This window comes from Dipteris shenzhenensis, chromosome 22 (genome assembly GCF_047967505.1).
Source record: "Dipteris shenzhenensis isolate YYH24624 ecotype China chromosome 22, Dip_SZ_1.0, whole genome shotgun sequence".
Taxonomy (NCBI): Eukaryota; Viridiplantae; Streptophyta; class Polypodiopsida; order Gleicheniales; family Dipteridaceae; genus Dipteris; species Dipteris shenzhenensis.
The window spans coordinates 8,377,293-8,402,233 of NC_141617.1; the positions used below are offsets into that span (position 1 = coordinate 8,377,293).

At 44.4% G+C, this 24,941-nt stretch overlaps 1 protein-coding gene across 1 annotated transcript; it reads left to right on the plus strand.

Moving 5' to 3' along the window:
• The first annotated feature begins 7,470 nt into the window (after window positions 1-7,470).
• Window positions 7,471-20,635, plus strand: LOC147887693 (uncharacterized). The gene is made up of 10 exons (XM_087393087.1): window positions 7,471-7,848; window positions 8,040-8,187; window positions 15,189-15,250; window positions 15,531-15,598; window positions 15,833-15,922; window positions 16,032-16,113; window positions 16,955-17,045; window positions 17,152-17,200; window positions 19,463-19,561; window positions 20,494-20,635. Exons 1-10 carry the CDS (start codon window positions 7,498-7,500, stop codon window positions 20,633-20,635), a joined length of 1,182 nt encoding a protein of 393 aa, XP_087249213.1. The 5' UTR covers window positions 7,471-7,497.
• The last annotated feature ends 4,306 nt before the right edge of the window (window positions 20,636-24,941 follow it).

Below are 24,941 nucleotides of genomic sequence, written 5' to 3' on the forward strand. Positions count from 1 at the left end.
TGAGCCAAACAAGCCCCCTAATGACAAGGATCTATCTTCAACAGACAGGGTCATATTCCAATCCCCCGCGAGAATCCACTTCCCCCCGATCATCTGTTTAACAAGAGCCAAAACTCGATTCTAGAAGATGCCTCATTTGATGCATAAACACCTTGAACATTGAATGAAAACCCCATTGAAAGAGAGATAGCTAAAAGCTGACCTGCTGGATCCATAAAAACCTCTCTACCTCCAAACTTGAATCTAGACAAAACCGCAACACCTCGCACTAGTGAATTCACAAAAGTTTCAAAGCCTAACTTTCGAAAGGCAAGCCAAACACCATCATCTTGTCCACAATTTATCTCCTAAAGAACAACAATATCTAGCTTCCACCTCCTAATAGATGCAATGCATCCCTTCTATTTCCACTTATCGGGCACTGTCCCTGCATGTTGCATGACACCACCAAGACTTGAGGCAATGGGTCCTTACCTCTTGAGTTGAGCAATGACTTTGTATGCATCCCTGTGAAAGTTAAACCTATTTTCCTTCCCTTCAATAGCTCTTGCCATATTCTTAATTCTTTTTTAGACACCTTTCGACTGCAACCTACCTTGTAAAACTTTTTCTGCATTTTTATTGGCCTGAGACCTCTCTTCCAAGATGCTTTTCTTCATATTAGCTTTTGGCAATTCTTCTAGATCCTTGTTGCTTCTTCGCTCTTCCTCCACAGCATGCACTCCTTGTTCCTAGACTTTCGTAAAATGAGGATAATTTTTAGCACCCATACACTGGTCTTCAATCTTGGTCTTACCTTTATGACCCACCCCCTTCTAGAACTCTTGAATACCTTCATCATGAACTTTAGTCGACCACCCTTGTGAGAGATCGACTCCTATTTTTGGGAAACCATTACATGCGATGGATCAAGTGTCAATCATCCTCTAGTCTCCTCGATCCACTCCTACATGTCCTTCTTTTGAGCAAGGATCGTGTCTGGGACCTTTGCAATAGTCGAAGATGGCTTGATTGTAACATCTGGCTATTGCTTAACCCTTGATCCTTGCAGACTACCCCCTTGCTCTTGCACGATTGGTTCATTAGGACGAGCGTGGGTTCACTCAAATCCCTTGCCTTGTTCTCAGTCTTTGTCATTCCTTGTGAGGCTCATGTTATCATCCCTAGTGGGAGAGTTGCGTGCATAGTGTCTCGTCTACTTACACAAATAACATGCATATGGGAAAGGACCAAAACAACTTTTTGGGTGACCACCACCTCCTCCAATAAATCCTATGCAACATAATCTGGGATGGTTTGGGCTACCATCCCATAATATCCATGCCCTCCTCGCTCCAAACACTATTTGAGCAAATGGAGGAACCAACATTATTCACCATATCGAAGGACTTCCCCACCCATGCAAGCATACCTGGAAAATCAACTCATACAAGATACTCTTTGAATAGGAACTCATCCACATTAAACGATGGATGCCACAGGACTGCAAGGATCACAACACCCATAAACACAGAAGATCGATCAAGAATGTCATTCTTGATCTCCTCTGACACACAGTACAATAGGAATAACCCCCTTCCCATGAAACTTGCAGCATAACCCTCCATAGAAATATCACACTGATAAGCTAGGAATTCTCGCAACTCACCCAACATAGGGCCCACCCGATAAAGAATAGATATACTCCCCCATTTGCCAGCTTCTCTACCTCAGGCTTAATAGCATTGAATCGAAGATAACCCATTGAACTCGGTAGAAGTGAACTCTCCCCCTCTATCAGTAGTATGGAAGGCTTTGATTACCTCCCCTCCCCCCTTCTCTACCTGGACCTTCCAATCTTTTAATTTCGCATAAGCTTGGGCCTTCTTGGTCAGGCAGAACACCCACGTCATGCGACTAAAATCATCCATAAATAAAAGAGAATACCGCGAACCCGCGAATGAATTTGTTGACATTGGGCCACAGATGTCAGCGTGAACCAACTCGAGTGGCTTCTTGGCCTGTGATGAGGCCTGCTGTGGGAACTTGTCCCTGTGTTGCTTACCCTCCAAGTAAGCCCTACAAACACGTTCATTGCCTACAATCGATGGAAGTCCATCCACCATCTTTGTCTTCTGCATCTCGGTGAGAGTGCCATAGTTGACGTGACTAAACCGCTCATGCCACAATTTGGATCTACCTTGGTCCCCATGCACCAACAAAGCGTTGAGCTGATATAGCCCATTCTCCTCAACTCCTTGAGCCACCACCTTCCCATTTGCCTAGGATGTGATAGTGACTTTGCCGTTGTTGAATAAGACCGACATATTGTGCTTTTCCATCTGACTGACTGACAAAAGGTTTTTGCACAAGGTTGGTACATATAGTACACCAGAAACCAGCTCCTCGTTTCTTGCAGTAGTCATGATGAATGGAATACTACCAACACCCTTCACAGGGCATGTCCGATTATCCCCCACAGTGACCTTGGACTTGGGACGCATACCTTCCATGGTTTTGAACCACTCTTTCTTGTTGGACATGTGCTTTGAAGCTCCATTGTCCACGTACCAACCTTCCTTTCCTTCACTAACTCCATAAGCGGAGAAGTACTCAGTGATGATGAAGAGAGCGCCGGTCGTGACGTTTGCCGATTAGGTCTTTGGCTCCTCTTTGGACTTGGACTCCTTCTTTAGCTTGAGATCTGCCTTCTTCTTGCGGCACTCTTTAGCAGAATGACCAAGCTTCTCATAGTAGAAGAACATCAGCCTTTTTTTCTTTGCATCCTCGGTCTTGCTATTGTTCTTGGAGTCTTTGAACCTACCCTTGCTGAGCTTGTCCCTTGCCACAAGAGCCTTCTCATTTGATTGAGTTAATAGCTTTTCCTCTTCCTATAATAGTAAAGGGCCAAGCTCCTTGAAGGTGAGAGGCTTGGTCCTCTGTCCTGTAGTGACCGTAGTCATGAAACTCTTGAAACTGCGAGGTAGCTTGTGTAATGTCAACAATGCTAGATGACTTGAGTCTACCTTTTGACCAACTGTTGCGAGCCGGTCCCTTACCACCTTGACTTTTATCAAATGGTCATGAACATTGTCCCCCTCATTCATGTCCAGATTGTACAGTTGATGTTGAAGAATCAGAATACAAGATGTGTTGTCTGTTTCATACAGATCCTTCAAAATAGCCCATGCCTCTAGAGATGTCTCGGCCATTTGGATGTGCAGAAGAACAGAGTCCACCGTGGTTCTGATGATTAATGCTAGGGAGTGGGCATCTCTATCTTCCCAATTCTCAAGCTCCTCTCATCTGCTAGAATGAGAATCTTCCCCTTGCTATCCATCATATCTTCTGGCTTTGCCTTGACCCTTGTTGTCAACTTCCACAACCTCCAAGCCACTAAATGGCTCCAGATTTTCACCTTCCAGATGGGGTAGTTTGACCCATCTAGCTTCCCTGACTCTCCAAAGTTCGGGCTCAATTCAGGATGGTGAATGAGAGAAATCTAGAGGAGGAGGAAGGAAGAGAAGGGGCTAAAGAGGCAACAGTAGAATCCTTGTCCTCCATTCTTGCTGTAATAGCAAACAACAAACTAAAAAATGAATTTGCAATAGAGAACTTGACCACATAGCAAACCTGAGTGTCGATTGGAGTCGCCTACTTGTTGCTAAGGTACTCCGTTCTAGAGCTACAAACCTTACTCTGATACCATGTTGGAAATGGAGGATAGAATCATTCACACCTCACACTCCCAATCTAGCTCAAACAACACTCAAAGAGACAAAGAGAGAGATAACACAAAGCTTAGATATATTCCTCCACAATAGTGGGCAGACAAAAGGCTCAACGATGAGCACAGAGGACAACAAGGCTAGTGTAAGCAAGAACTGAGTATTCTCCTCTCCCTGCACGCTTGCTCGTCGATGCAAGGTAGGTCAGTGCTGGTGATGGAGAAACAAGGAGGAATGGAGGCCCTTTTATAGGAGGGCCTGATGCCCTGAAACTGTGGCTGACTAAGCCAGTCACGACTGCAGCCTACTGCACCGACCCCTAAAGGGGCCAAAATGGCTGCCCCTAGGTCGGTTGCTAGGCCAGCCTCCTAGCCTATATAAAGCCCCATATGTTGGGCTCTTTTGCTGCTGTTGGCTGGTCCTAGTACTGCTCTGTGTGGCCTCATATGATGTTGGCACAATCTTCCACGTAAGCTACTGGCGCAGTCCTCCACACAGCCATGTAATCTCAACCCTTTTCCCCCTATAGTCTCCTACACCCTTGTCCCCTCCAATCGAGAGCTCACAGGTGGGGCAATGACATTTCTAACAGCAAATGGATGTCAAATTTGTTCATTGTGTTATGAAGTTTTCTTGATTAGGGTGTTTGTTTAGACATATGAGGGTGGAAGTCGTCTATTAATAAAGCTATTCTAGCTACGGCTAAGTATTCTTCAATGTTTAGAATTTTCACTTCTTGTATTAGATTATTGATTCTTATTTGGAGAGCAGAGAGATACTTTGGCAATTTATTTAATTGTATGGCTTTCTTATACTGTATACAAATTATATATTATTTGTCTTTTGTTAAATATTTTGTTTGTTTTCTAACCAAGAGACACTCATAAGAAAAGTATTCATAAATTGGAGTGTCTTTTAAGGATATAATGTATTTGTGTACATATTTAGAGAAACTTCCAAACATATCTAAATACTTTTTCTTAGTGACATTTTCCTTAGTTGATATGCTTTTTTTCCTCTTTCTTGTTTTGGAGATTGTGTTTTATTTCATTGTGAACACTCACTTCTTACATGGTCTTTGTTGCATAAAGTTATTATTTTTATATTTTCTTCTTTTTGTAAGAGAATGAAGTTTTTCCTTCTTGTTAAGTTCACTTATTTTGTATTTAATTGTACTAATTGATTTTTTCGAGGAAGAGTATTTTGCTTTGAAAAGATTTATTATTTCCCCTTTTATTTGTTTCAATAATAGCTTTAAGGATATCTCTATTTCATCTATCCAAATTCTTTTTTTAATTCAATTCCTTTGCAAAAGTACAAGGGTAGATGCTCAAAGTTGCATAATTGACAAGTTTGAGTCCTTTTGAAGACTAGATTTACCTTCTAATGACTAAAACCTTATATCAAAGTTAGCGTTGTAGGTCTCAAGTTTACCATGTTAATGTCCCCACTAACATGGTAATTATGAATGGATCAAAAGGAGACAAACAATATGAATTGCTTTTGAAAAGTTTAAAATATTTTTTGATCATGGAAACTTGTGAAAGACATTTATTTTAAAATGCCCCTTTTCCCAATATTCTTCATTTTGTTCATTTACAACATTAATACTACGAAAATATGCCATAATACTTCTCTTAAGAGCATCTAGCTTAATATGATATTGCAACATGTAAGAAATGCATAAGAAGCAGCACTTGTTTTGAGGATATAATTTACTAAAATTCTTGTCAATTTTGAAGTCTAAGAAAGTTTGCCAGGTCTCCATTACAATAAAGTTGCTTAACCTGAATTCAAAAGTAAGAGGCTATACTAAAACCCCAAATGAAAAGGCAACAAATGTGAAGATAGTCTCACTTATATTGCATGCTCAAGATAGAAATACAATTGAATAGATTTCACCTTGCAAATACAATGGAAGATTTTTAAATAGTTAATACATTGATGCACAACAATGAGTTCTACAAAGTACTTGGAAATATGTAGAATGCTCAATGCATTGTTGTATGGAAAAGTCTACAGAACTCAATGAAGCAAGTTACAAAACCAATCATGTTAATCAAAACCTACCCTCCACCTTTTTATTAAAGAGGTAAGACTCCAGCAGGTGTGTTTTATCTTGAATCAAGTCAGCAAATGGTCGTGGCAATTAGAGAACATTATCCACCAAGGTATCTATTAAGGTGACTTCAATGGATGCCCCTACGGAAGTACGTATAAGTGCATTTCTAGTTTGATCAAATAAATATTTTTCTCATACACAGTGCAATACACTTTATCCGACTCCATGGATACTTTATTCTCTTCATAGAAAGTCAAGTTAATTACAGTGTACTTGCAAGCTATAACTAAAACATGGCTAGGTATTTGGTGAAGTCCAACTTCATGCAATTTCAAGGTAATGCTTCTACAATTCAATTAGTTTTGGTCTAGTAAGTAGATAAACTAGTTGCCATAGTTGATGCACTGAATATGTGTGTTAACTCTTGATAGATAGATTAATTGATAGCGACAACTCCTATATGGGTGCAATGACTATAATATCCAACATATGCAACACCATAGGCTGGGTGTTTTTGTAGCCCACATTATGCAAGACAAATTGTGATTCACCAAACATTTTGAACTTTCCTGAAGTTAGAGTGGCAATTGCTCCAAAGTGTAAGTTGGGTTGGAAGTAAACATCAGAGTAGGTACTATGTTATCATTCAATTATGTAACATGGTGAACCAAAGGAGGACAAATCAAAATAATAGCAAAGAATTTTCAAAATACTCACTATAAAGTGAAAACATAAGCTAAGCACACAAAAATAATATCATGCTCAGACAATGGCTCTTTTTTTACAACTCATGCAATAACACACACAGGAAACACATAGCCATCACATGCAAAGCATGCACACATGTGGAATCATGAAGTTATGGAACTACAACTTGCACCGATTCCCATAAACATGATGAATGTTTCCCTTTGTTGGTTCATGAAGTGCACAATGCTCATGAGTGAAAAGGGATGTGAAAACAAGGAATAAAACTTGAGAACTCACAAAATACAAACCATAAACATAGTAAAACTTTCAACTTCAAATGCATGGTAATTTAGTTTCTACAAAATAATTCTTCAAGACTTTCTTATGGTGCATTAATCAAATGAAATTTTTCCTCACAACGTACCCGCCATCGTTTAGCCCACAAATGATGCATGCCTAAATAACAAATGTTCCCTGAGAACTTTGGGCCACAAACCTGTTGAAATGATTCTCTCAAAAAATTTGGCCTATTTTTATCTAATAACATACTAACTAACCCAAGGAATTGTAGAAGAAATGAAGATAACAAAGCGTAATAGAAATCGACATATAGATCAAAACAAATATCTTGCAGCAACTATTGAAAATTTTAAGTAATAGAAAAAAAACCCATCACATAGCTATCATGAGATATTTTAGCATGGGGTTAGTGAAGGAAATGTATATATGTTAGGGGGGGCCTAGCAACGATAACATACCAATCCCTCTCGTTCTCTATTGATGTGTAAGTTCCACAATGACACATTCGTAAAAAACAAACACGAAGCTCTAATAATCCAATGCAGGTCCGTCTTACCCCCTCAAGAAATGGAGAGCGGGTGCTCGCCATGGAGGAGAGGGAAAGGCCTCGAGGGTACATTCAAAAAAAATGCTTGGCCTTCTCCCTTCAAGCAAGTATTCAAAATGCTGCAGCCGTGAAGATTCATAGGAATGTGCCTTGTCCCTTAACTATATAAAGTGTCACTCCAAGGAAAATGCATGGCTTACAGGCTCTCTTGTCCTTCCCCTTGTTCCCCTTCCCCTTGCAACACTCCCACTGAGCAGCTATGGCGTCTCCCACACAACCCCCTCTTCCTCTTCCGCTCTCCCCCTCCCCTCGCCCTCTCTTCTTCTCAGCCTCTCCAGCCCCATCCCCCATCACATTCCCCCCACCTCAATTTTCACATCCTCCATTCCCCCTTCTCCTCATTCTTCCAACACACCACCTCCCTTATCACACATCAGCTTGCCCGCCTCGCTCACGTTTACACTCCGCCTGCACCTTCCCACACGCGTTCCCCCGACGTCGATCCTCATCGGACTTGCAACGACTCCACTCTAGATGACCCGGTGGGGTGATTATTTTCCTCTGGACGAATAGTTTTGATCAAATTCTTTGAATCTACCAAGCTCTTTCGGTCACTGCTGACCTAACACTAATGAATGTATCAAAGCTCACATACGCGAAGTATACAGTTAATTCAACTAGCGTAACGACATATTTTAAGATAGAGGCTAAATAATTATTTGATAGGAAGCAGGTGGTATCACAAACTGCGCTGGCTCCGAAAGGTCCTGCAATTCCCGACTCAAGAGTCCCTTCTTGGAGCGTTAGTGTCCTGGCTTTGGTGGGCGTATTTGCAGCTGGTTGGGCTCTCGGATATCGGAGGATTTTATCACGAGATGCAGGTAATGTGGATTTGCCTCTGCTCGCTCTCTTAGTTCTCGGTGTGCCCCTCCTTCGCAAATAAAAAAATGTACACGCAGATTGACATCCTACATGCATCAAAGCTACTCAGCTTAAGCTATGACAAGCAACAAAATTTGTCTAGTCATCCTGTGAGGAAGCTCTGAAAGTGTGTTGGATTTCACTGTATACATTCCAACTGGTTCGACACAAGTGTGAGCGATGTGGAGGCTAAATTCCCACTCTGTCGAAAATACTATGAACAAGAATGTGTGCAACAGTAAAGAGAGAAACCACATTATGTGCACGTTTGGATGCAGAGACGACACAGGGGGACCTCTAACTAATCAGTAGGGTAGTTAGGAAAATGCTTTACAATCCCCCATTTGTTAGCACTGCCCTGCAGGGTCAATCTCACCTTCGCGGCGGCTTGGAGGGCAGGAAAAGATGATGCACCAACAAGACCTATGATTGTAAGATTTCGGACAATAGCAGACCGGTCTACCTTCATGAGAACATACTTGGATGATGATCTCACGCTCTTACAACAAGAGCATAGAAGGGAAGGATGACCCGAGTGTTGGTTGCAAGGCAGAAAGGAAAATGGACTGTATATCGGATGGTAAGGTAATCATTCGAGAAGACATGTAGTGCATGACGGTGTTGGGCCTCTGGGATAGAGATACAGAGTAGATTGAATATGGCTGTCTGGAACTGTAATGGCACTCTCTGGTCCGATCCATGTGGCTTCTCAGAGACATTATTTTCTACACCGAGACACATGAGAGCTAGAGAGGGCTGCCCACAACGACAGGATACACCTGGGATTCAGCTCATAGAAGAGAATTGAGGAGAGAGTGTGGGATACAAGGCTTTGGAGGCATGACTGTCCTCTTCAAAACACACTTGAGACCACTCGTATTTGTGATACAAAGAGACGAACATGCATGTCATATGTTGATACGAGTCCAACTACCAGATGCTCGACCGATTTTAGGAGGGCAGTCAGACCCTAGAATTGGCCGACTTTTCCAGACAAACAGCGCTTAGCATGTGTGGCACTCATCTAGCCCCAAAAACGCATAGCTCATCAACATTTAAACAAACTCAGGTCCATTTCCAAAGCCAAGCCTCACCCAGAAGATTTCCAAAGACATCAAGGCTCAAAAGATTGAAATGCATTTTCAAGGCAATCCAAAGCTCGCTGAGTTGAAATCAAATTCAGATCGACTTCAAAAGGACTCCTTCGACAAGACATCAAAACCCTGGCCTTGCCATCAAACAAGAAGAGCTCAAGTTTTGAAATCAATTTTGGCTCGATTCGCCAAGCATTGTCCAAGAGGTCAAGAGTTCTTGGAATTCAAATAGAACGTAGGTCGATTTTGACACTCAAGTTTCCTAATTGCCAAATTTCAGACATATTTTGAAGTGTTGTTTTGTTCATTGAGCTTAAATTCAAGTTTTCAAGTTTTATGAGCAATCAAACTTGGTTGATTTCTCGGCCAGCGCAGACTTAGAGTGGCCCCAAAAAGTCTCCGTGAAGGAGATCTCTGTCACTTATTGATTGTTGGGTTTTTTTTTCAAGCATTGATAGAAAGTTCATTTTCTCTAATAAAACAAGCGAGTATAAGTACCCGTGAGCACTGTGCTTAGAGGGACGAGTAGAGGGAGAGAGAGAGAGAGAGGGGGGGAGGGAAAGAGGGATGAGTGGAGAGAGAGAGAGAGAGAGAGAGAGAGAGAGAGAGAGAGAGATGCTACTCAAAATAGAAAGTGTAAAACGTGGCCTTTTTGTTTATCCCATGATTTGGAGGTCAACCTTGGCAAGACCAAGGTCATGATCTTTAAGGCCTCTCGAGCAAACATGCAACGGAAGCAGTTTACTTTTACTTTCGATGGGTCACCAGTTGAGATCGTATCCTCAGACACTTACTTGGGGGTCATCTTCTTTGACCCGATCTTCACGATGAGACCAGCGATGTAGGCGAGACTGAGCAGGGGATGTGCCTCACTGGCTCGGCTAGAGAGACAATGCTTCCACTCCCACTTCCAGGACCCTCGGACCAAGGCTCTTCTCTTCGGCTCCTTGGTCCGACCAGCCGCCGGTATGTATGGCAGCCCTTGTTGGGGGCCTGACATGTCAGAGATAGAGTGGACATGGGTGGAGTGCCTGCAATTTCCTCATGCTCTCATGGATGATTCGGGGGAAACCGTTTGTACCACATCACATCATTCAGGCCGAGTTTGGTGCTTCTCCACTCCAGCTAGATGCAGCCTTTCAGACCATTACGTATCTACACCGGGTTAGATCATATGGGGACTGCACATCAGGGAGACAGAGGTTGGTGGCTATTGAACCGGATCGAAGGGAGTCCTCCAAGTCACTGAGGAGGATTTCGTGTCTTTGTGGGATGAGTTTTTCGATTCTGGTGAGCTTTAGTAATTTTGTCTACGAGGTTAATGGGTTCATACTGAGACTTTGCTATTGGATTGTCAACAGGTTCAGAGATGAGAGAACTCTCATCGAAGATCATTGTTCTTGAGAACAGGAATCTTCTTTGTGTTGGGTCATAGAGACGATACCCTTTGACGCTATATGGTTTGCCGTAGCCTACAAAGATTGTTTTGTAAGCATGATTTTGTAGTTTGTTGCATTTGGTATCGGGTATATATGCATAGGCAATGGATCCAAAGACTTGTAAATGTGCATAGTTTGGTCGTTTGTCAAACCAGAGTGTGAATGGTATAGCGTCTATACTTCGACAATATACTCTGTTTTGTATATAGCAGGTAGTAGAGACGGTTTCGGCCCAATTAGCATTAGGCAGTTGCGCAACTCGTAAGATACTGCGTGCTGTGTTCATTAGGGTTCTATTCTTTCTTTCAGCGATATGATTTTGAGCAGGTGTGTCTAAGACTGTGAGGCGTTGTTTAATGCCAAAGTCTTGGCAATATTTAACAAACTTGTGGTTAATGTATTCACTGCCATTATCGGACTGTAATGCTTTAATCTGGAATGGTAGTTGATTTTCAACGAACTTGTGATAAATGTGAAATACGCTTAAGTCTGCGTTAGCAGTTTTTGTTGTTAAGAAACTAAGTACTGTTGTGTAATCGTCAATGAACGATATGAAGTGGCTCTCCATTCCTCCATGAGGTTGGCAGCAGAGGGAGACGAGCGATGCTGGTATGCACGGACTCACAGATGGTTTGTGAGACTAGGGTTCCACATCGATAGGATACCTCCTTTTCATTACAATTTAGATGCCCCTCCGGTACTCCCACCCACCATCCGGATCGGGCCACACACCAACTAGGTCATTCGAGAGGATCTCCTGCAGCTACACACCTTTAGGACCTGGTTGGAGCCGAGGGAGCTTCCAGTGAAGCTGAGTTTCTACAGAGATTACTGTCTTCGTATTTCGGAGGAGGGATTCATCACACCACTGGGGTACACTAAGCTTCATATGCCTCACTCACTACGGATCTCCATCGGATAGGGTATCATCACACTGCCTCCGCATAGAGAGCGGCAGAGCAGAGGGGATTCCTTGGGAGCATCGCTTATGCATATTGTGCGACTGTCAAGAGGTTGAGTCGGAGGGGCATTTTATTTTCAAGTGCCCAGTGTACTACGAGATCCGAGGTCGCTACCACTGCCTCTTTAGAGACAGCTTCGGGCTCCTTTCCAGATTCCTCGTCTACCCAGATCAGAGATGCCTCGCGGCCTTCATTCACGAGGGGGTCCGGCACAGAGAGTACTTACTCAGGCGACGGGGCTTGGCCACATCATCAGACACCTCTCAAAGCACAGGATCACAGAGTTCTTCCCATCGAGTGACATTGATCATGTAGTCTCTAGCCCCAGACCTGGCAGAGACCCCGACCCGACGATCGTAGCACGACACACGAGACATCGAGGGGACACAGATCACTCTGGGGGACCTCCCGTCATTGTTTAGACCCAGGATACGTCCCACGAGAGTCACGGTGGCTCTGGTCTTGCGTCGAGCCTCGTCCAGGAGACTGAGACGCATGGCACCTCTTAACGGGCACCAGCTTTCCATCATCGGCTATGCACCAGCCAGGGCAACATGACATACGGAGGATTCCGCTCCGCTCTAGTCCTTTTCTTTTCATTGTTACATCCAGATGTATTTGATTATGTATGATCAGACTTAGGATTCAGCACGGGTGATGATGCTCGTTTTAGTAGCTCCACCCTTACTGTGATTTGTATCATGTTTTCTTTCAGTCTCATAGACCCATCGGTCTTCCGAAGACTAATAAAATTTCTTTCTTTCTTTCTTTCTTTCATTCTAACCTCAATTGTGTGTGCTCTGGTCTCCTGTCGCATGTGAGATCCTCGTGACCCTCGTCCAGTAGTGGTGTCGTGTTGACTCCCTCTACTGACCCATCTATCTTTGATGTCAGCTAGCTCCTCCTCCTCTACTCCCGAGTGCCCTGGAGCTGACTCAAATGCATAGAAGTCGGTGACCTGCCTCTGCGCTCGGTCCACCTCAGTGTCCTGTGATGTGGTGGTCGCATCCTGCTGCTCTTCTCTGATCCGTCGCAGTAGTGTCTCTCTGTGTTTCCTCATCTCCATTAGGTAGAGCCCAATACAGACCTGATCCTGGAAGTGGATCAATCGGTGAGAGTTGGCCAAACCCGTGTCCCTCTTGAAAAAGGCAATGGTAGCGCCCTCGGATCTCGTAGTAGGCGGGACATATACAAAGAAAGTGCTCCTCGATCTCGACCTGACCCATCGTGCATAGCATACAAGTCTGCTGCTCTCTGGGTATGCCTACAGCTCTCCGTGCCTCAATCCTCAACTGATGGGAGGAGACTCGCATATGTCCAATGGCAATCCTCAGTGCATGTGAGACTCCTCTGTCCTCAAGATACTGGGGTCTGATGATGAGGCCATCCTCTGATACTCTCAAGAAATGGTCATAGTAGAGCTGGGTCTTGGTGGGGAAATCCTGATCCCCCCCCCAAGTCCGAAGTGTGTGAAGGTGGAGGAGGTCTAGCCGTATGATGCGGTTAATCTCATCTCGCGGAATCAGCTCGTGGGGTGCATCCATGCTATATTGAAAAGGAGGGAGCTTGTCCATCTGAATGCCATGACTGGCGAACTAAGTAGAGACGTGTGCATACCATGCTGTATCAAACCCACTCTCTGCCAGTCGGATAGAGGATTCCAATGCCAGTTTCGGTAGCGTCTCACGAGGTAGATCCCAGACTCTATGGAGGAAGGTCACTGTCTGAAAGGTGGCATCGATCTGAAGAGGGATCATTGCAAACTCTGCTTGTACTATCTGATGGGGGACTGAGGGCTTACTACGAATCATCCTGGATCCCATGATTATCTGTAGCCACTCAAATCTCTTCCACTTTGCTGCTGAAATATCACACCTCCAGAATGGTGCTGCATACATGGCAGTTGGTCTCACTAGGGTGTTGAAAAGCCAGCACTTCATCGGTGGGTCTTGGAAGTGCGCCTGGAAACACTGTCGCTCTAAACGGGCCAGAGCACCATATCCTCGTGTGAGGCGTGCTCGGGCTGCATGGATCATCGTGAATGCTGGCCCAGTGAAAACTGCACCCAAGTATGTGTAGGACTGCACAATCTCTACTGGCTGACCTCGGTAAGTGAAGCTATGTCGATGGAGCACTGGGTATGAGATGTTGAAGATCATAACCTTGGTTTTCCCAAGGTTAATTGTCATATCTCTCTTTGTGCAGAACTCCTCGAGGGCCTCCAGATGTCTCTGTAAACCCTCTGCTGAGGACGACAAGAGGACTATGTCATCCGCATATAGTAGTATCGGTACCAACAAATCAGCCAGCGGTGACCCCTCGCCTCCCAGGCGGTCTATGAAGGATGTGAACTCATCAATGTGGAGGCCAAAGAGAGTCGGTGAAATCAGAACCTCTGGGATCTGCATCTCGTGGAGTCTCCTGATCATGCAGGATTGTGGGACAGTATCGAAAGCCTTCCGAAAGTCTACAAAGCAGGCATAGACTTTCTGATGCCTCGACCTCAATGATAGCCCTCAGTGTGGAGAGAGAGAGAGAGAGAGAGAGAGAGAGAGAGAGAGAGAGAGAGAGGACGAAAACAAGAAAATTGAGATGAGAGAAGAAACAAAGAAATATTAAGGACCCCAAACAAAGAAAAAACGGAGCATTTGGCAAGAGAACATGCACCTGACTGTCGTAGAATTGGGACAGCTTGAATAGTAAATGTGCATGTGGGGCGCTAAATGGCTTTGCCTAGGGCTTGGGGAAGAGCTAGGAGGCACTTGCACACCTAGAAAGTTTGGGAAGGCTAAGAGACAGCTAGCAGCACGAAAAGGGGGTGGAGTGCCCAAGGAGGAGGTACAAAAGTGCAGAAAGTCTCAGCAGGGACACAACCCAGCAGAAATTGTGCTGGAAGAGTAGGAGTCAGGTGAGAAGGTGAGTAGCGTGGACTGTCTAGGAGGGATGGGGCTGGAAAAAAGCAGGAGTGAGCCAATGTAGGGCTGGCAAGAAAGATGAGGCATCTGAAGGAGGAAGGGTTCACATTTGGGCCTTTCTTAACGTCCATTGAGCTATTGATTGCTTGCACTAGTGAATCGGTGTAATATCACTTGAGTCTATGCCATCCATCTACAGATATTTGTGTTTTGTTGAAGATGTGCTGCTGGAACTGTTGCCTGCAAACCGAATGAATCTTGCTACGATCTTAAATACGGAAATCGTTTTGTAAGAAATGGTGACTGGAAGATCCTAATGAGGCATTTGAGGAGGGGATATTTCATGATCTCATTGTGCGATAATACTTGTGCAAGTCTGTTTGACATTCAGCTTTGACAAGGGCTAATGCTTTTTGGGATGTACAAATTCACCTATTTGTTTAAAAGGAATCATGGATACAGCAGATGATCCCCCCCTGTGATGAAGATTCTGTTCTCTCTGGACCATACATCTTTCACGAAAGCTTACTGCTGTGCTGTTCAATGTGCAGGTTTTCGAGCAGGTATGCGAGAGACACAGGTCCACAGCATGGCAAAGGAGGTCCCAGAACAGGTGGTGATTACTTAACTATGCGAAGATGTTGTTGCTTTATCGTTGATTTAATAATGATCCAAAGCGCCTCCTTGGAATATCAGGTCTTATAATCACAATATTGCAATGGGGGAATGTGAAGTAATTTGATCTTTCTTCCACATAAAAACAAGCGTAGAGTGCTTAAAATATTGGTCTCTAAGGATTATATATCATATTTTAAAGGAACTGGAAATGTTACATACTCAGTTAGGCGGGAGGAAAATTTTGTAAGGTTGGAGTCTGAAACGGTTTTGTGCAGCTTTTAGGGCATTTCCGAGCAGAAGAAGCTCCCCAATCTGATTTAAAGGCAGTGCTGGCTGATGGCAGGTGCAAAACAAGATTAAGATGTACTCAATGTTCCGCAATGTTGAGAGTTTCTCCCCTGTTTTGCATTCTTTGATCATAATGTGATACTCCTAATTTTATTTAAGTGAAGACAAATGTTACTTTCAAGAAAATGTGCCTTGTTGAAAACATTTAGATATAGTAGCTACAAGACATGACTGGCTTGTCTCATTCCATAGTATTGGAGCCTGATCTATTTCCTGCTCAATCCTTTAGTGTATTGCTTCGAACAGCAGCAGCAGAGGCATTCTTGAGAATGCAAGGCATTGCTCGGCAACATGGGGTCTGGCTCATACCTTTGTCAGGGTATATACATTTTTAATACAAATAATCTTAGGTCTGTTATTTACTTTTGAATTTTCAATTACACCTTTATATTATATGTTTTAGGAGTTGATGTTTCCCATGCCTTTAGTTTTCGATCAATACAGTGTCAAAAGGAGGTCTTCTACGATGTCAAGGCAGAACGTGGTCAACAAATTGTCGAGCGAGCCAAGGCAAGAGCACTATTTTTGAACTTGAATCTCAGATCAAGATCTTTTCTATTGAAATGAACTGCTATGATTTCTTTAAATATTGAAAGATGAATTTCAATGGAAGTCTTGTATATGTCCAAATTGAACTGTGCCTTATCTTCCCTTGGAGTTCAGGAATGGGCGGGCCTTCCTATTACGTCCAGGAGCATTTTAAAGTTCAATATCTGAATACCATGAAAAGAGTTGTCACCTGAATGCTACTTGGTGATGTAGGTCTTGGAAGTTCCCACTTGGGTTGTCAGTTGTGAGTTGAGGGCATTGTATACGTGCCTGTTTCAGCTCACATTCAAAAAAGATGTTAAACTAGGGAAATATAATGCACACAGAGGGTCTGGAAATTCCTAATGTTAGTATCAATGATTTAGCGTTGTGGATGATACACCATCTTACCAAGGAGTTGAGCCACATTTGCGGAAGATGACATGAGAAGAACATCATATGCACAAAGCAAGATCGGTACCAAGGGGATTAAATGCATATGCAAAGTGTTTTTGCAGACAATGCACACAGAGGGTCTGAAAATTCCTAATGTTAGTATTACCAATTTAGCATTGTGGATGATGCACTGTCTTACCTTGGCAGCCAAGGATTTGAGCCACATCTGCAGACTGCAACATCAGATAGTACAAGCATTACGGATTGTTCTCAGAGATCCAAGGCTAAAGGATGAAATTTTGTGTTCTATGAAGTAGATAGCTCTACTACTGTATTTTGTGCACCATGGTGTGGCTTCATGCATGGGTTCTTTATTTAGAGAATCCCACAGGGTCTGTGGATTTGAGTGGTTATATTCATATTTCAGGTCTCTGCTCCTCCTGGGTACAGTGAGCATCACACTGGTTATGCTCTAGACATTGGCGATTCCTCAGCAGCTTGGACTCATCTTGAGACAGGTTACAAAGTTCTGTAGTGTGCTGTTTCTTTTACTAATTTCCAGGTTCTAATTTTTATTATCACTTAGCCTATTGGTTTCAACATACAGTTTTGTTTTCCATGCAGAATTTGAGCAAACTGCTGCCTTCAATTGGTTGAAAATCAATGCTCCTAGGTATGTGATGTGGTCTTTAATGTACTCATAATTATCCATTGGCAAAGGGTCATCTGCATGTAAGTTAGTGCCCTTGTGGAATGTGGGCTGGTTTCCTGAGAGGGAAAGATGTTTCCTATCTGTTTCAGAAGCCGCGCTGCAATGTAGTGATGATGTAGAACTGCTTGACCACCATTTGCAGAAGGAAAAGTGTTGCATGTTCAAGTTAAATTGTCGCCTCTACTAGCATAGAGTAAAAGTTAATAAACTATGTCAGCTAGTCTGCCCTGTTTCTCTAGAATGGGCAATCAGATAGAGATAGACTTGTCACCACAAGTAGCCAAACAGATTATGCTGGTTCCAACTTGGAAGAAGATGGACAAGGTTCTGGTCAGTTTTTTTTAAACAGAGAAAAGGAACTTCTATTAATGCTTAAAATCCAACCATACAAATTGGCAAAACCGGAAAGGTGCCAATCGTGGCCAAAAACAAAAACGGGTTGAAAGAAAACCTGCCTGTTGCCAGAGATCCCAGCTCACTCATTGCCCAGGGATTCTCTGTAACAGGGGCTAACAACCACGGTGGTGGACTATACAGCCAGCGAATCCCTTGCGGCATGAGATCATAAAATACACATGCAGGCTAAGCCTTGTAGAAACGTGCCTGCCTATTGTCGGTAGCTCGAGAACCTAGAACGCCGTGCTCCCAAATGGATCGTAGAATGGCAACCAGCATAGCCGTCGGAGGAACATGGTGCTGGCCCGTGACCTAGTTGCAACGGGCTACCCAGATGTTCTGGGCCGTGATGCTGGCCGCTGCCTCCCAGACACTATCCTCTCTCGACTGAGGGGGATGGTAAGAAGGGGGGCGAGTAGCCAAGTGAAGCTCAATGCTTTGAATGCTCCGACCCTATATCCGGTAAGCTGGTGAGACTGTGTCTATGGAGAAGGCGTGGCCCCCCTTTGTAAGCCAAGCTGCCATACCCCACGTGAAATCTCTTTGCGTGCTTTGAGGCCGTGCCATAATCTGAAGCGCTCCGAGCCAGATCCTCTGAGTTGCTGGGCAGCTCCATAAGCAGTGAGGAATAGTCTCCATAGCTCCGACTGTACATCTATGGCAGTTGCCATCCACTTGCATCTGCTCAAGCCACAGGCTAGACGTCCTATCCGCATGGTGTACGAGAAGAAAGGCACCTCCGCCACTCTCTTTGAGAAACGTGCTCTGACCAACCATAACCACTCTCTAGGGTCCCACTGTATCTTGCTGAGAGGGCGTCCCTCCCATAACCATGGTCTCCAGTGGGGGGCACCTAGGTCTGTGATGCAAGAAGGGTCGATCGACCACTCCTTGTCCAAACGTCCCACTACTCTGACCCTCTGCCAACCCACTTGGCCTAACACCCCGTCCATCTCCTGATCCCCTGTGATCCAGGGTTGCAATAGTCCGTTTGGTCCCACATCATAGAACCGCGCGCTCGTGGGGGTTGGCGGCTGCGGGCACAGCTGAATCCTCAGAGGTACACCCGTCCTAGAGAATTGTCCTAGTCAGTGTGCTGGAGTGAAAACTTGCAGTCCCTCCCTCCAAGAGTCCAGAATAGCTGCCTCTATCTCCACCATCCTCTGGCCGGCCCCTCTGAGATGAGAAAGGACCTCCAATCGTGCCTCTGCCTCTGTTGGGAGTCTAGACCATGTCTGCAGGGAGCGAGCTAAGCCACTATCCCACTGTGCCCAGCCAATGTGTAGCCGTTGCCCTAGCATCAAACCATCCTGGTCTCTGATCTCCGGGTGCCAGATAAGTGGCTGGCGTGCAAACTCCTCCGCGTACCGGGGGCTGACTCGGATGAGACCTCATGAGATCCGCTGCCAGACCCTCAAGAGACTCCTCATCAAGGGTGAGTCCTTCCTTGTGAGAGGGGCCTCCAAAAAGATCCACTTGTGGGATGGTTGCCACTGACCACCTGTGCGGGGGGTGTTCCTAAAGAGACCGCACTGCAGGAGAAGTTTCCAGGGCTCCATGCTTGGAGTGAGACCCCTGACTATCAACTTCTAGCTCTGGTGTTGCGAGTGCCATCTGATCCTGCCTAAAGGAAGTTATGCACCAAGCGTCTCAATTGTCCCATGCAACCCCTGTGAAAACATTAGCAAGAGGCTATATACCAGGTTGTGGCCAACAAGACCTGGTTAGCCACCAAGGCCCTACATGCCAGAGACAGTTTGGCTGAGCTCCAGTAAAGAAGATTGCGCCTCACGCTCTCAAGGACTGGGGCTATCTGCTGCTCTGCAGAGATGTCAATGCCCACACAGCATCCCAAGTACCTCGCCGACTGGCCACTCGGGATCCACCTGAAGCCTACCAATGTGCCCCACCGAAGAATAGGTTCTGGTGAGTTAAGAGTCAGAGGCTCAGATTGTTGGAGTATGTATTTGCCTTAAGGAACTACTGTTGTCTGTGGTGTTGTGGGTGTGTTTGTAAAACTTTTTTGATTGGAGATGGTGGTAGTGCATGGGACAGAAGGGCCCATAGACGTGTCACAATTTCCCTTCAGGTCAGTCAGGACTTGGTGGTTGGGACCTATTAAATACGTGAAATCAGGACCTATCAAATACGTGAAATCAAGGTGGCTTCCAATGCCATATCCCGTATTTAACATCCATTGACAAGAGCGATGGCCTGTTTCAGATTCTATTGAAGTGGAACTTTATTGTTTGTCTAGTAGAGGCCCAACAGGATGTATGAGGTTTAGATGAGAAAATATGATTTTTGATTGTATGAGAAGGAAAGAAGTATATTAAAAGACCAAAGGGTCTATGAGACAAAAGAAACCTGATACAACAATTTGAGGGGTGGAGTCGCGGGCATCAACACCCATGATGAGTGCAAGAAAAAAATCCATAATCATGATCACAACGGCACCAATACATAAGAAAAGCTTTCTGAGAAGGGGGTGTTGCTGCGCGAGGCTGCTGTGGTGGCATGAAACTTGTGATGGAGCGTTGGTAGTTGTAAGCATGCATGGCCCACTGTTGTCTCCGGGCTATGGCCCTGCAGCGAAGAAGAGAGAGAGAGAGAGAGAGAGAGAGAGAGAGAGAGAGAGATTAACGTTCGTGGGAGGCCTCACGGGCCTATGTGACAAAGTGCGGAATACACCAAAAGGGAAAAACTCTTAAAAGCCACAAAGGGTTGGAGCAAAGGGCACACTAAGGCCCTTGTTGAGTACTATCCTGAAATAAAGAGCTCAATAGCTCAAGCAAAATCAAGTGCAAAACATGTCATGTCATATCATATAATATCATATCATGTACTATTTGAAGTAGGATGAGAGCTGGAACTGGGAACTGGAACTCAGAATCCGAAACCTGGCACTGTGGTGGCTCGTCTATGAGCGGCGAAAATGTCTCGGATTTGGCTGTCTCATGTTGTGGTGGCGGAGGGGGGCGTGGTCTCCTTGATCTCTGAACCCTCTGAGCTATGTTTAGAATGACCCCTTGTCTCGGGCGGTCTCCTCTAAGGAAAGATGTGATAGGTCAGACCTCAATCGAGTGTGCTTTGGTCGCTCTGGTGTTGCGGGTGGCCTCTGCAATCCTCTCTCCGCAATCCATATTGCCCGCACATCAGCTAGTTCCTCCTTCTCCACCCCACTGTGTCCTAGAGCTGACTCTAATGCATGGAAATTTGTGACATGCCGTTGTGTCTGGTCAACCTTTGTATCCTGTGGTTTGGTCACCTCCTGTTGCTCCTTGATTTGTCGTAGCGGGGTCTCCCGTGTCGGCGCATCTCAAGCAGATAGAGCCCAATGCAGACCTTGTCATGGAAGTGGATCAATCGTGACAGTGGGCCGAACCCACTCCCATCTTGATAGAGACAGTGGTATCGCCCTCGGATCTTGTAGTAGGCTGGGCGGATGTAGAGAAATTGCTCCTCTGTCTCAATCACTCCTAGTGTGCATAGCATGCAGATCCGCTACTCTCTGGGTATATGTGCTGCTCTCCTTGTCTCAATCCTCATATGTTGGGATGAAACCCGCATTTGCCCAATGGTGATCCCAGTGCGTGTGAGACTCCTTTGTTCTCGAGATACTGGGGTCTGATGACGAATCCCTCCTCCGAGACTCTCAAGAAGTGGTCGCGGTAGAACTGGGTCTTGGTGGGGAGCTCTTGATCTCCCCCCCAAGTCCGAGATGTGTGGAGCTGGAGGAGGTCTAATCGTGTGATACAGTTAATTTCATCGCATGGGATCGACTCAAGGGGTGCATCCATACTGTACTGAAACGGAGGGAGCATGTCCATCTGAATCCCGTGTCTGGGAAACCATGTGGATATACGTGCATACCATGTGTCTGGCCCGCTCTCAGCTAGTCGTCTGATGACTCCAGAGCCAGCCTCGGTAGTCTTTACTGGGGTATGTCCTGGACTCTATGAATGAATGTCGCTGTTTGGAAGATGGCATCAATCTATAGTGGTGTCATGGCGAACTTTGCTTGTGCTATCTCATGTGGGACTGAGGGCTTGCTCTGAATCATCCTAGATACCATAGTCACCTATAGCTGCTCAAATCTCCTCCACTTTGCTATCGGTAGGTCACATCCCTAGAAGGGTGCTGCATACATGGCAGTTGATCGCACTAGCGTATTGAAGAGCCAGCACTTTGCCGGTGGATCCTGAAAGTGTGCTTGGAAGCAACCTCTCTCCTCGCCGGGTCATATAACTTGTAGCCTCTTAAAAAAGTGTTGTATCCCACAAAGACAAGCTTCTGGGACTTGGAGTCAAGCTTCCCCTCTGCTTCTTCGGAATCAAATAAGCCTCAAATGAAGCAGCAGTCGTCAGAGATTGGTTGAGGGTATGGACAGCCATTCTAAAGTGAACGGGGAATTCACGATGCTCCAACATCGTTCTTGCCAAATCCACCACAGTCGGGTTCTTTCTTTAAACTACTCCATCCTTTGAAGGAGTCCCTGGTTGGCAAGGAGTCCCTGGCTTCCCTTTTGTGTCCTCTCTTTGCATATCAGGTGTTTGCCTCCAATAAATAGGGCTCAGATTTGCCATTTGTTGTGCTCCATTTTCACACGGATTTTCTGGAGTTCATACACAAGTTCTAGCACATCTCTATTGCATTCTCTTGCATCTCTTCTTGGCATTTCTGCTCTCTCTCCTCTCGCATATCTCCTCTGCATCCCTGACAAAATCAGTTGGAAGTAGTCGTGGAGAGATAGAACAGTCATTAGGTAGATGTGTCTTGCCCCTGATATGTCATGAGTGATCTAAGCTGCACGAGAGCCTGGCTGGTTCCATTGCGAGGCCTAGTATCTTTGTAAAGTATCTGAAATTTGCTCTATTGCCCTTGACCGTGCTCCATAGGGTGAACCCATGGACATCATGAGGCTGCCTGTCACTGTCATACTTCAGAACAGTGCTCCGGATGATTTGCTTATGTGTGGGTCCTATATCTATTCTCATGCTGTCTGTTGTCCATTGAATGCATGATCAGGATCTTTTGCCCTGCGTTGATCAGCTAGTATGGTCTCTTCTCCAGCTACGGGTTGTGTGAAGCTATGCATGTCCTTTGTAGTTTCTGATATGCAATGAGCAGCACCGCGCTTAGCTGGGTGGTCAATGATCTGGTTCATGCCTACTCAAAATACAGTGGTATTTGCCTTGGATCTCGTACTATTACGCATGCGTGTGGGCGTGGGCGCGAGAGAGACAGAGAGAGAGAGAGAGGGAGGGAGAGAGAGAGAGATTAAAGAAAGTGATGCTGTTTTGCCAGGTTTCATTTTGAAATGTCTTTTCCTCCTAATAATGGGTTTGGCATAATGTATGAGCCATGGCATTGGAGGTTTGTGGGAGATGCTGACAGCCTAAGCACATTTTTTAGTTGCAAGAATCAAGGTATCTATAATGGCTGCCAAAGGGGAAAAGTATAGTTTCTTACAAATTGAGCCAGTTGCATCTATGCACCGCCATTCATTGTTATTGATTTTTTGGTCTGTTGTATCATTTTCTTCAATTTCCTTTTTGTTTTCTGGTGGGGGGTACGGGGCACACTATAGGGGAGGGGAGATGGAGTTCAGCTGCATGCAAAGACCCTCGTTTAAGACAAAGGGTTTGAGCCAAGAGACATAGCTCTTTGATTTCAAATGGTATGAAATTTTAAAGAACAGTTGCTATTTTTTGGAGGGTTGTCCTAACTGCTTTAAATATAGTTTGGCAGTGTTATTGCAGCTATATTAAATCTGATACTGTACAGGAGGAGTTGGATTTGAAAATTTGACCAGTTACATCTATGCTTGGAAAAAAGCAATAGAATCTATTTTGAAGGCTATTCCATAGCATCATGTTTGCATGCCCCAATCTTAATAGAACAAAATTCTTAAAGAGGGGTATTTAAAACATTTTCTACGCAAAAATGTTGTTTTTGAAAGCCTCATCAAATCTTGCCAATGATTGCCAATGGAATAGCAGTTGAGACGTGGAAATTCTATGTAGAGGATGCATATACGAACTTTGACGTCTGTGCCTTTAAAATATTGTCTTTAAATTGTGGCTGTGCTTTTGAAGCTTTGATGGAAAATCCTGGTGTCACCTCCCATTTTACACCCAATGATGAGCACTTCAACAATGGTTAGAGCTGGTTTCAAAATTTTAAAAGTCGCATTTAACCTTTTCGAAACATGAATGGAGGCTATTCAATGATCCTTTTTTAATATCCCAAAGAGGCTATTCAATGATTCTTATCGTGGTTCTTGGAAAAATGGTATTTTGTGAGATAAATGTCCTAGGGTTGATTTCAAATTTTCATACTATCATGTTTGCACGCCCATGTCTTTATATTGTGCAATTTGATTACAGTATTCTTGTCACTGCCAGGGGTTTGTAAATAATTCACATGTGCAATGACAGGTCACGGGGGAATCGTCATATGCAACATACCTCTTTGACCAAGGAAGGAATGAGTAGAATTATTTATGGGTATGGTGTGTTGCTTAGTCATTCTCTCTATCATGAACCGTACACCTGTCATATTCAAAGATGACATGAAATCCTCTTCTAATGAATGAGGACATGGAAAGTAAATCCTTCTTCATCCCAAGGATGTACAAAACATCATTGATGCAAAATTGAGTCATAAAGGGTTGTAAACAAAATCTCTCCGGTCACTGGATAAGAAGATTTGTTGGCACAAGATTTCTTCTTGCATGTTGAACAAGTTCTTCTTGTTGAACATAATTCTTCTAGATGAATTGCTATTAATATATCATGTATGTGCAGTTACATTCACATTGAGTGTGTGTGATTCCCAAGAAGTATCATAACTGCACGTGAAGAAAGCCTAATCATGCTCTACAAGATTAGCTAAGGCATCATCTTTTTCTACATTAGTCGCCATACCAAATTCTTTCTCCTTTCCAATTCTCTTTGGGCACTCACTGATGTGATTACGTGGCTTTTTGGAATAATGGTATCTGCCTTTTTTCTTAGGCTTTCTAGCATCCTTTTTATCCTTAGCAAAAGCATATCTAGAAGTACGACTTGCATCATATTTGGGTTGATATTTGTCTTTGCCCTTATCGTTGGCAGCAAAAGCCACGTAATCACATCATTGAGGATCTCAATTGGGTAGTTGTGGGTCTCTTCACATAGACTCCGTATTGAGAGTGGCAACGCAGAGGGCTTACCTAGGGAGAGGTGCATATGCACACTGTGTGATGTACAGGAGGTTGAGATGGAGGTGTCGTGTTTACTATGAGATTCGAGGGCGTATCTAC